A 12,662-nucleotide genomic window follows, 5' to 3' on the forward strand; every position below is an offset into this window, starting at 1 on the left:
TTTCCATCTCTTCCCCGCTAAGCCCCGGCCCTGGCCCCCCGAGTTCCCTTGTGAACTGCTCCTCAGCCCAGGTGTGCCCACTGGAGCCCTTCTCTCGCCTCTGGACCAGGACCAAGCATAAGTAGCTCCTTCCTGGGAGAACAGCTTGCGGGTGCCTTCTGATGGGGTAGGGCAGGATGATGGCTCAGTCTGCTGGCTGCAGCAGGGTGTGGGAGGAGAGGCAGGGGGCATTTGAGTACTCCCATACATTCTGTCCTGCGAGTGACTAAGGTTGCCCACAGACCTCAGCACAGATTCCCACCACCATCCTCCCGCCCTGGGTTGCAGCTGGGCTCGGGACCTGTTGGGTAGGAAAGTAGGAGGAGCAGAGCTGCGCTGGGTCCTGGGACTGGTGGACACTGCCCCTGCCCCTCTTCTGCTGGTGCCTGTCCTCTCTCTGTCCCAGATCCTGCCCTTACAGCTCCTCTTGGGTGGGACACACACAGGCACAGCATGACTGGGGCTTGGTGTGGTTCACTTCAAGTCCTCTTTATTTCAGAACAAGCATGCGTATATGTACAGAAGAGACAACTATGGAGCCAGCACACACAGTACAGAAAGGAGGGTGCACAACCCCATCTCACCACTGCCAGGAGGGGTCTCTGCCTCATCTACCCTGGGGCTTCCACTTCCTCTTCAAAGAGCCCTATTCCGAGCTGCTCTGGGCTCCAGAGGGCAGCGAGGGAGCCGGACAGGGCCAGGGTTCAGCCTCTTCCCCAGACCCTGATCTACAGGTGACTCATTCTAGGAGGGCATGAGGCCAAGAGCTAAGGATAGTGGGAAACTGAGCAGTAGCCCATCCATTTCCCTTGCTTCTGGGGTGTTATGCTAGCAAACCCCTCATGCCCTCTCTGGTCTACAGCTAAGGCCCTGTGCAAAGGGCAGGAGCTCAGGCTACAGGCTATTTGGGGGGTAGTGAGAGTTGCCCTGGGGGTGGGTTTGGGAGGTGCAGAGCTGCAGGGGGCTGGGCCCCAGCATCAGCTCTGGGGTGGGCAGGAGGCAAAAATGCTGTGGTTGGCCATCAGAGGTGCCCCCAGCACAGTTATACATTGTCAAGCATCACCGTGGGGCTCACATGCCAGATCTGTGTGGGGGGAAGGAGGGAGGGCGTCCAGCCTGTCAGGGTGGGGGGATTCCAGGCAGCCTTTTAGCTTTTAACATTAAGGATTTGGGCCGAAAGGCCATGGTGCCAGTTGCGCAATTTGGCAAAACGTGGGCTGTTACGTTCCGTTTCAAACCTTTCCCTGTGGCACAGAGAGAGAAAGAGAGAGAGAGAGAAAGAGAGAGAGACAGAGACAGAAAGAGAGAGAGAAGAGAGGAAGAATGAAAGGGGTTAGGGGATGTGTTCACCATTCCCCTGTCTAACAGCTGGGGTAGAGGGCATGGGAGGGCAGAGGGCAGAGGGGCAATGGGCTTGGAGAAGCTATAAAATCCATAGGGTACGCTTTAAGTGGTCAGGCCTTGGTTAGGGCAAGACCCAGAGTCCTGGGGACCAGGATGGAGGGACTGAAGTCCCTGACTTGAGTGAGTGCGGGCCATGGCGAAGAGACCTGGCTAATGGCCCTGGAGCAGACTGAGCAAAGGGGGCTTCTCTGGCCCATTTAGTGAGGGCTGGACAGGGCTGCTTTGGCTTTGATCTCTCAGGATTGAACCAGATAGACAGGTGCACCTCGCATGATCTCTGTCCCCTAGCTGGGCATCAAGAAGGAGGAGCGCCTATCACCCATGATGAGGCTTGGTGGGCAGCCCTGCCCCCCCACCCCGTGCTGCCCTGGCCTCAATAAGCCTTCACTGTCCCCAAAGAGAAGCCTTCACACATGGCCCCTGCCCACCCCTGTCCACCAGGCCTGAGCACAGCCTGGGCACACACGTGCTTACCCACAAGGCCACCATCACAGACAGAGAGCCAGGACTTCCCGCCACTTCCCACTAGTGGGTACTCTTGGGGCTCAACCCACACCTGCTCAGCTGAGGGCACAGTACAGAGCAGGCAAGCAGCAGCCAGAAACATGGGAATGAATGGAGGAAGAGAGCACCTGAGAAAGGCCAGTGCTGCAGGCGCCAGAACCCTAGGCCTTCCAGGCTGGAAGAGCCAATAACATCCTCCAGACCAAAGGTGCCCACTGGGGGCCAAAGGACCCCATCTAGCCACAAACACCGTATGTTTAACCTGTACAGTGTTTAAAACTCGACTTAAAAAGTAATTTCTAAGTCCATACCATGATATGCTTCTTAGCAATAAAAATAGATGAACTATTGGGGCACTCAACCACTTGGGTGACCCCTGGGAATTATGCTGATTGAAAAATGACCTATCTTAAATGGTCCCATGTTATACAATTCCATTTATATAATATTCTTGAAAAGGACAAAATTATAGAAATGGAGGACAGATCACAGATTAGTGGTTGCCAGAGGCTGAGGAGGTGGGCAGGTGCTGGAGGGGAGTGGGTATGGCTATAAAAAGGCAGCATGGAGAATCCTGAGTGATGGAAGTTCTATGTCTTGCCTGTACCGATGTCAGATGCTTTGGGAGAAACGGGGTGAAAGGAACATGGGATCTCTATTATTTGTTACAACTGCACTGAATTTGCAATTATCTTCAAACAAAAAGTTTGACTAAGAAGTTGGCCGGGCATAGTGGCTCATGCCTGTAATCCCAGCCCTTTGGGAGGCAGAGGTGGGCAGATCACGAGGTCAGGAGTTCAAGACCAGCCTGGCCAATATGGTGAAAACCTGTCTCTACTAAAAATACAAAAATTAGCCGGTCGTGGTGGCACGTGACTGTAGTCCCAGCCACTTGGGAGGCTGAGACAGAAGAATCACTTGAACCTGGGCAGTGGAGGTTGCAGTGAGCTGAGATTGTGCCACTGTACTCCAGCCTGGATGACAGAGCGAGACTCCATTTCTTTTTTTTTTTTTTTTTTCACATTAAGAGGTTAGGAGCGAGACTCCATTTCAAAAAAAAAAGATTAGTCAGGCATGGTGGCGGGCACCTGTAATCCTAGCTACTCGGGAGGCTGAGGCAGGAGAATCGCTTGAACCTGGGAGGCAGAGGTTGCAGTGAGCCGAGATTGCGCCACTGCACTCCAGCCCAGGCGACAGTGCGAGATTCTGTTTCACACCATCTCAAATAACAAAACAAAACAATGTTGGCTGGGCATGATGGCTCACACCTGTAATCCCAGGACTCTGGGAGGCTGAGGCAGGCAGATCACCTAAGGTCGGGAGTTCAAGATCAGCCTGGTCAACATGGTGAATGAAACCCCGTCTCCACTAAAAATACAAAATTAACCAGGTATGGTGTTACATGCCTGCAATCCCAGCTACTTCAGAGACTGAGGCAGGAGAATCGTTTGAACCCGGGAGGTGGAGGTTGCAGTGAGCAGAGATCGCACCACTGCATTCCAGCCTGGGCAACAGAGCAACACTTCGTCTCAAAAGAAAAAGTGAATTACTGGCATATAAAGATCAGGAAGAGCAACTTTAAGTCTTTGAAAAGAAGATGTGGCAGTGCTGGCCTTATATTTCTGCACAGTAACAGTCTTCAGAGGCTGGCCCCCACGTCTCCACACTCACAGAGTCCCACAGTCCTGCACCTGCTTTCCCTGGCAGTCTCTCTCTCTCTGTCTCTGTCCCTTGAGTCCTGCATACTGGTTCTCTGTCTAAGACTGTTTGACAAAAGGGGCCCCCTGATAATATATAACATATTTGAAAACCACAGTTCTAGTCCAAACTTTCCTTATACTAAGAGGAAGCTGAAGCCCAGAGAGGTCACATGAATGGCCTAAAGCCACACAGAAACACAGGGGAGAATCACAATCTAAGTGCTGGAGTCTTCCTCCCTTGCCACATCCCTGCCTGTCTGAGGTTTGAGTGAAGGGGTGGAGACGGCACGAGCAAAGGCCGAGTGTCGGGTTCCCTAAGCCCTGCTGAAAGCACTACAAGCAGTCCTGACCACCCCATAGACACTACCTAGAACACAGGGCACAAAATCAGACACAGTTTGCCTGTAAATCGCCGAGTCCTAGCAAGGCCTGTGGTGGCTGGGTGACAGTTTGCTATCAGTGCTTAGTGACAGGGTCAGGGACAGTCCTGGAGAGTCCGATCTAGTGAGCATGCTCTGCTTGGAGCTGTTTAGAAATCCTCAGCTAGCCAAGGAAAGGAGCCAGGATAGGAAGGCACAGGAGAGAGGAAAAGAGACAGGAGAGCAAGGTCAAGGAAGAAGACCCCCCTGGGGCTGCTCAGGCGGCAGCACCTGGGGCAACATCCCTGGTGCTCCAGTGTCGTTTTCAAACTTGCTAGGGTGGCAGAACACCAGGGACTCAAAATCAAAAAAAGGAGAGGTACTTTTTTCACTGCCTTCTTACAAGGGGCCCTTTGGCAAGGCGGGGTGTGGGGAGCGTTGGTGGCAGGGTCCTGTGCGTGCAAGCGAGGTGGCTGCAGCGGGGGCGAAACCGAGAGACTGAGCAGCAGAGGGAGGGGAGGGGGCATCTGCGAGGCTGCAGCAGGGAAGTGGGGAGCCAGTGAGCACGAGCATTTTGTTGGAAGAAGCTTAATGGCTACATGATGAAGAAGGGGCATGGAAGGCTTTTTACATGGTCTGGGATGTAAGGGCTACGTGATGCAACCCTCACCTGCAGCCACTCGAAGGACTCTTCACTAAGATTTGCTCTTAACGCTTGGAAAGATGGGGAGATGCAGAGCTCTTTACCCAGGTGGGCATCAGGGAAACACAGAGGCTGCACCTATGAGGGATCAGGGGCACGTCTGGGTTACATGCTGGGCTACATCCAGGATGGTTCCCCCAGGCAGTGGGATCCGGATGCTCACAGATCCAAGCCCTGCGTGGCACGGAGCTGGGCTTGTCCCCACCCCTATCCCCAGCGTGTCTGCCCAATGTGGATCTGAACTTTTGGATGATCAGGGCCCAGAATGTCTTTCCAAAGTCAGAAGGAAGCTGTGGCGACTACTCTGAGATTAGGGGCTCAGCTTGTGGGATGGAGGCACTATTTCAGCTACCTCCAGTGGAAACTGGGGAGCCACAGCGTCACCTATACCTACTACAGTAGCGCCCATGTGGAAGCAGGCAGGAGGCTGATGTTATAGCCAGTCTGGACGGTTTCCTAAGGTGCCTGGATCCTTCTAGGGTGGGCAGCCAAATTTGCAGCTGATGCCTGGGCTGTTCAGGCCTCCCCCACCTCACCTGTAAAGACGGGGTCCCTGGAAATTAGACTCTGTCTTGGGCTGGCCAGCAGGTTAGCACCGCAGCCGCAGATGGAAGCTACATGCTACCAGACACAGAGATACTATCAGGAGCCAGGAGCCAGAGGAGAATAGGGCTGTGAGCTGCCCTGGGACTCTGCAGGGGGTGGGGCTTGGAGGTAGAGCAGTGATGGAGGTGAAGGGAAAGTTTGCAAGGTATTCTTGACATGTGGATTCATACTTGACCTAGAGGTCACCAGAGCCCCTGCCTGGTGCAGAATGCCTGACACTACTCACTCAACATTCCTGCTAACTTTCTCACCACACATCACCAGGAAGGAGAAAACACCTTGGCATAGGCATAAGACTGTGTAGGTGCCACTGTGCATAGGCTTGGCAAACACAGGCTCTGCTGGAGTGACACTTGGAAGCAGTTTATAGTGAAGCCTCCCTGGGGAAGCTAAGCCTTCAAGAGAGATCCTTAGAATCCCTGCTGGGATTTGGGAGGAGGTGGTAGCTACTCTCAGCCAGCAAGATGGGTCAGGAGAGTCTAGGGGTGCAGCTTCCATCTTGGGAGTGGGGACAGACAGAAATGTGGCTCAGGCCCCTGAGGAGCAAGACCCCTGACTGGCCTGGACCAGGGTGGGACAAGTCATGTTCCCTTCTGCTCAGATTGCAACATGGGTGAGCCTGGGGCCCCAGCCATGACCAGTATCCACAGACACTGCTTTAGGCTTGAATCACAGACAGATTAGAACTGCTAAACCTACTGTACCCGCCTCTGGGTCTATGAGATAACTGCTTGGGATTCAGTGACATGGATGGCTCTGCCCATGAGGACAACCCTCCAGAAATTAAAATCAGAAGAAAGGAGAAGAGCCCCTCCAGACGTGGGCAGAGGCTGGCTGGGTGCCTCAGAGCCTCTAACGCGGGGCCTGAGACCCCAGAGAGAGGTACTGATGGGGCCAGGGAAGCTGCCTGAGGCTGAGGGAGGAAGCCACTGGAGCCACTTCCCAGACCCTCTTTCCAGATTCCCCTGGGATGAAACCCTGCCCTAGCTCGGGGAGAGGCTCCGAAAGCTGCCTTTTGCTGGGCTGAAGCAAGCTTTCGTGGGGTTAGGCTGCTGGGGGAAAGACTAACCTCCCACACTTCGAATACCCTCCAGACCAGGCAAAACAAACTTCAAGAAATACTCCTGGAAGGAGAGAAGGGGAAGGCCAAGGACGAGGCCTGGGGACCACCCTCACTACTGCCTTTGTGCTGTCCGCACTCAGTAACTCTGCAGAGCCTGTGAATATTCCAGGAGAAAGAAAAGACGAAAGATTGCTGCAATCCACCTCCACGGTACTCTTTCCTGTTCTAATGACATACAGTTAACGAGGCACAAGCTGAGCCTGACCTCTTTGCATACTAGCGTGGAGCAGAATGTTTAGGAACCCGAAGGAAGCCGCAGGGGCCGGGAAGGCAGGGCCCTGTGTTTCAGGAGGGAGGAAAAAGGCCCCCTGCTGGCCTCTTGCTGGAAGGAACCCAGGGGGATTTTGAAGCCGCTTGCTCTGGGGTGTGTGATTTAAAGACTCCTCCATCAAATGTTTGGGAACATCTGCATTGTTCACTGAAGCAGTCACATGGGTGGCTTCTAAGAGGAGGGCAATACAAGCATGGGAGCAGCACGCAGGGACAGTGGAGCACAGCTTGGGGGAGACAGCCGAGGGCTCCGGCACTCAAAGTAGCTGGAGCTGAACTTTTGCGCTAAAACAAACATTACTTCATTGCGGACTCTCTAGATGCCCTGAAGGCACTGAAGGGTTAAGAACTGTTACTGGGACTGCATGCCATCCTTGGCAGGCCTGGGAAGACCCCACTTGAGGCTTAGATGCCTGGTCAGAGAATGGGAGCAACTTGAGTTGGCAAAATATTGGTCCAAAAATAAAATCCACATGAAGTCTAAGCTGGCTCCAGAGTCCTACTCTGTGTGGATCCCATGGCCACTGTGTGCTGGGCCTGCTGGTTAGCAAGTACAGAAAGCTTGGCCCAGGGTGGGAGGGTGCCTAGGAGCCTCAGCCCCCTGCACAGAGGCCACCACAGGATGCACTGGCTCAAGGCAGACAGTGCCAGGAAGAGCATGCAGATGACATGTTTGCCACAAAAAGTGTACATAAAATCACACTGAGCCCCACTCCTCACCATGGAAAGCCTTAGAGGGTTCCAGTAAGTTCCAAGACAGCATGCCCCCCTCATGCCCACCTCATGCTATGAGCACCTGACGGGCCACCATGGTAGGTTTAGTGGCTGTGGCCTCAGACCTGCCGCTGCTGGGGAAACCATGCCCCAAGACCCCCAGCTTAGCACAAACCTGTCCTCATGTCCAGGGCTTGTTCTTTCAGCAGCTATTATGCTTTTAGCAGTTTACAGAGCTGGTACCTCAATGTAGGTCTGGACAGGTGAGTCCAGGGGTCAGGCGTTCATGTCCAGCACAGCCCCCTGCATACCTGTTTCCCAGTGCCCAGCCTTCGGACTCACAGGGGGACAGGCCCTGAGATGAGTGGGTAGGCAAGGTGGCCAGCCGGGGCCAGCCGGGTGTCCTCACAGGGAAAGATGCCCTCATTCTCAGCAGCCCAGCAAAGGCCAAAGCAGCCCTGCCCCCTGCCCAGGGACAAAGCTGGGAGAGCCCAGAGCCTTTGTTCCTGTAGCCTGGGCCTGGGGTACAGAGACTTGGGTCCAGGTGCTCCCCTCACTGACCCAGGATGCTGCCTCAAGCCACTGTCAGCTGGAGCCCTTTGCAGGCCGGGCTTTCCAAATCCATGAACTTGAGAGGTTCCTTGCATGAGTCATGTGGCCTGGGGGCTGCCCGGGGAGGGAAGGGGCTAGAGGGCAAGGTCACAGAGCCTGAGTCCAGACGCTTACCTTGACCTTCGCAGAGCTTCTTCATCAGGGTCTTGCACTGTGGGTAGAAAGGAGCAGGTCAGGGGACTCACAGGAGACACAGCAAGGAAAGCTGCTGGGGCTCTGAGGGCACTGAGTCCCAAGATTCAGCCAGGCCCTGTGTGGTGACTGCCCCCTCACCCGTCCACTGTGTGCTGGGCAGAGGTCCCAGAGGACACTGGGAAAGAGTCAGCGGGTGGCCTGTGAGGGTCTCATCCCAGCTCTGGGCAGTCATCTCGCCCAGAAGCTGCTCCCCAAGCCTGCTGCCCACTGTTGGGAGTTGGCCTTGGAGCAGAAGGCGGCTGTCACTGGACAGTCCACCTGAGGGGCCCAGAAGAAACCATCACGGCCAGCCCACCTTCAAGGGCAGGGAGCAGGACTCCCTGGCTTCTGCAGGGCTGGGCCTAGGCCCCTGGTGGCCCCTCAGCATCTCCCTTCTCTGCACCCGCCCCGAGGGCCTGCACTCACTGAATTCGGTCCCTGTCATCTGGGCCAGGATGCGGAAGGAGCGAGACTGCAGGTTGGAGGAGCGGCGGGCCCACTCGTCAGCCTCGTCTTCCGGCTTGTTCTGGTTCTTAATCACAGCCTGGTACACGGGAGAGGCACTGTCTACGGCGAGGTCCTTAACAGGGAGGCTCCTGCAATGCAGAGAGAGGCCGTGGGCGAGGGCTAGGCTGGAACCTGGCTCCCACCCCGCTGGGGCCCTGCTCTGTGCCCACTGGTGGCCCCTATTGTTCTGTCCCCACCTTGCCTTTACCCACTGCTGTCTGAGAACCCCAAGACATGGGCACGACCTGGGTCCTCGGTGCTCAGTGTGGTCGTAGTGAAGTGGTGACTCCTCTCCCTCGTGAGAGGCAGGAGGCTCAAGTCCCTCGGGTCTGCCGTTCCCCCGTGCTCACTCCAGGCCTAGGCCCAGAGACGTCCCCACCCTCAGATCCCCTTTACAGAAGGAGGAAACAGAGCAGGTCTTCCTTGACCTCCCTGAGCAGGCCATGAGTTTGGGCCTGGCTGGGGACAGGCCATTTGGGGGACCCAGAGGCTTCCTCAGGGTCCATCTGCTGCCCTCCTCCCACCTTTGAATCCGAACAAGGAGCTGCCAGTGCCGGGTCTGCCCTGGAAGAGGACGGGGGTCAGTGCGAGCGGGCAGACTTTGCCGGGAGGTGGTAAGAAACTAGGCAGCAAGGCATGGCCGTGGCGTGGCCTAAAGGGACAGGGGATTTCTGGCCTGGGGAAGTTGGGAGTAGGGCTGCATGGGAGCCACTGGTCCTCTGTCCCAGGGAAGCACAGCCCTTTGTGGGAGACCAGGTGACCTTCCCTTAGACTCCCAGGGTCTGGCACATGGTAGGGACACAAAGCTCTTGGCTGAATAAACAAATCCTAGATCAGAGCCAGAAGGGACCCGAGAGACCCTCAGGCCCAGTGCCTCCCAGCCTGAATCAGACTGCAGTGCAGGCCATGATGGAAAGGTGCCCACTCACCCTGGCCGGGGGGCCAGAGGACCAAGCCACCCAGCCCACCTTCTCAGAGGCCTGGGAGGGCTCAGGTGAAGCCCACAGCAATAACACACTGCTGGCCCAGCCCTCTCCTCCACGGATGCTGAAACTGAGGCCCAGACAGGCCAGCCGACTAGCTCGAGGTTACAGAGGATAGGAGCCGCACTGAGTGAGAACCTGGATTTCCTGGCTGCTCGCCCTGTGTCCTTTCCATTAGTTCCCCTGTAGTCACAGGGCTCAGGAAGGCTGCTTCTGCCTATGGGAGGCCCTGGATCTGTGCCTGGAGACATGCCCTGTCCAGCACTCTCCTGCCTGCCTCTCCCTTTCCCCCAGAGGGCTGGCTGGCTGGGAGAGGAATCTTGACATTGTCCAGGTCTCAGACGCTCCCTGCAAGGAGTGGGACAGGGAACTGGCCTAGTCTCCCAGGACTGGTCCCTGTGTCTGGCTCAGGGTGGGCTGTAAGAGCATAGGTGCAGAAAGGTGACTGAGGTTGGGTGGGGTAGCCCTGACTTCCCTGAGGGTCCTGCCCTGGCCCAAAGAACTCTAGGTACACTGGCAGCCTGTGGTTGGGATCGGATGGGAAAGACCAGCAGAGGCCTCTGGGGTCCACCCAAGGAGGAGCCTGCAGCTGCCCAGGGAGCAAAGGAGAGGGTAGGATCTTGCTGTTGGCTGGGACAGGCCATTTCTGGCATACGGAGGAGTCTCAAAGGTTCCTGAGGTCTGGGTGAGATGGGCAACAAGAAGTCACAACCAGGTCTCCTGGGTCCTGGCTCCTGACCCACTGGGAGGGGAGGGAAGGAAGGAATGTGAACTGGGCAGTGGGTGAGGGAAGGTGTGGTTGCAAGGCCCTCGAGCCTCTCTACAGAGCTTTGCAATCCAGAGAGTGGATGGAAGGTGTTCGCTGCTGTTTCCACGGAACATGCCCAGGAGGAGCTCCCCTGTGTCTTTCTTGGCTCCGAGGGTTCAAGAAAGCTGCCTGGAGTCAGTCCCCTGGGACTCCACGTTTCTGGCTTCATTTCCCACCACCCCATGCAAAGACCGGGGACTTGTGTTGCTGCTGTGACCAAGACTGGGAGTCAGATGAGGAAACTGCAGTGCCCTTCATGACATCAAGGCTCAGGGAGAATATACGCAGAGAAGATGGACTAGGTCCTGCAAGCCTGGGGCCCTGGCTAAGGCCACTCTCTGGACCCACTTCCAGCTTGTTCTTCTTGCCACAGAAAACACTCCACAGGGTCACCGTTGCATTTACTTCACTGTGTGCAGCCCTCAAATCTGATTCATCTTTCTCCTCCCATGGGTGGTCATGGCAGGCACTGGCTCCTGCAGAGCCACTTCCCATGAGGATTCCGGGGAGTGGCCTCCAAGAGGTTACCTTGTCACCTTTAGCCATGCATAATGTCCCAGTGTGGATTCTAATGTCCAGGTCTACACTGTCTCAGTGCAGACAGGAAAAGCGTGGGGAGCTATCCCAAAGCATGGCAAAGACAACACAGGTATGCACCCCCAGCCTGGGGAGCCTGCAGCATGAGTGTCATTACTCTGTGATTTTGTGACCACGGTGACATTGTTTGGGACAAACCCCAAGAGACAAGTACTTGCCTGTGCAGGCTGCAAGGGATGTCATTTGGCTGAGAGGTGGGTGTGAGGAGGAGCGTGGACAGAGCACGTGGGCTGACCACTAGTCCTCAGACACATCCCACCAAACCCACACACCATCCCACAACCAGACAGACGGACGACGGGACAGACACTGCGGGATCTACTTACGCCAGCGGTGACGCCCTGCCAAGCAGAGGAAAACCCAGCCGTGAGTGCGCGTCCATCATGGGATAGCAGAGGGGCAGCGCACACAAGAGAGCCAGGTTAGGGTCAGAAATGAGTTATGGGAATGGGGTGGGTGAAGGAGGAAGAAAAAGAGAAAAAACACGGTCAGTGAGGAAGGAACCATGGAAATTAACAGCAGAAATGGGAGCACGTTATGGCTGAGACGTTACTCACTAGCACCACGGCATCATCAGCCCAGCGTGGCCGCGTTAAGAGGAAGGAGAGAAGAGGACCCTTTCCAGGCACGCCAGGGGAAGAATAGGGAGGCGGTGGGAGGGGACGGGAGGGAGACGGGAAAGGTTCTTCGAGAAGCCTCGATTAATCAACAGCGCATCAGTTCCAAAACTGATGGGTGCCCTAGTGGTGAGACAAGATGATAGCAGTCTTCCCAACGTGCAGACGGCAGAAAGTTAGCGAAGAGCAGTTCTTCCATTATTTTCCGCTGAACTTCCCTTTGGCGACTGCTGCTACTTTTAAGAGCACACCAAGGACACACGTGACAAAGAAATGTTAACAGGAAATCCCTGTTAGCTCTGGGGTTTAGTCAGGCAGCCTTGTTTTTCCGGGTACGCATGAGCTAATGGTTGTGTTTTAAAACTTGCAGGGTCATATTTTCTGCTCTGAATGATGGAATTCAATCAATCTTGTCCAGAGTTACGCAAAGAGCAGTAGCCCTGAGCCTTGGGAGTTTGACTTGAAGCTCCAGGGCAGGCGACCTCTGCCCTCTGGTGGCCTAGAGGAAGTACTGCGTCTCCGAGAGGGCTCCAGGCTCCCCAGTTCCAGCAGAGCCCAGGGAGCCCACACTGTTCCAGCCTTGGGCCTGGGGAGCCTGCTGTTTATAAACTGCACGCACATCATGGCCACAAAAGCTTGGCTGGACTCTGGAGCGGCCAAGCACAATTGGGTTCTCTGGGACTTTTTAATCCCTCCATCCCTCTTAGTACATGTTTTCCTGGCTTTGGAAAAAAAGCGTCACCATCATTTCAATACTTTCTGCCTTAGAGTTCCTAGGGGATCCTGACCCAAGGCTAAGATGTTGCCCAGACGGATAATCAGCCAACACTGTGATATTCCCAAGTTGAAAACAGTGAGGGACTCTCTCTCTCTCTCTCTCTGTGTGTGTGTGTGTGTGTGTGTAAGAAACAACAGACACACACACACACACACACACACACG

At 55.4% G+C, this 12,662-nt stretch overlaps 1 protein-coding gene across 6 annotated transcripts in view; it reads right to left on the minus strand.

Annotated features, from left to right (window-relative positions):
- The window catches only part of LDB3 (LIM domain binding 3), a 70,091-nt gene that overhangs the window by 38,021 nt on the left and 19,408 nt on the right, over positions 1–12,662 (minus strand). For 4 of the 6 annotated variants that reach the window (XM_074382185.1, XM_010340553.3, XM_039477787.2 and 1 more), the window contains 2 exons: positions 8,635–8,804; positions 8,149–8,185 (listed from right to left, as the gene is read on the minus strand). In XM_074382185.1, the coding sequence (XP_074238286.1) occupies positions 8,149–8,185; positions 8,635–8,804 (207 nt within the window). Of the gene's footprint in view, positions 1–507; positions 1,284–8,148; positions 8,186–8,634; positions 8,805–12,662 lie in introns of those variants that run through there. The other 2 variants (XM_010340556.3, XM_010340557.3) reach the window with 1 other exon arrangement.

Source organism: Saimiri boliviensis, chromosome 12 (genome assembly GCF_048565385.1).
Source record: "Saimiri boliviensis isolate mSaiBol1 chromosome 12, mSaiBol1.pri, whole genome shotgun sequence".
NCBI lineage: Eukaryota > Metazoa > Chordata > Mammalia > Primates > Cebidae > Saimiri > Saimiri boliviensis.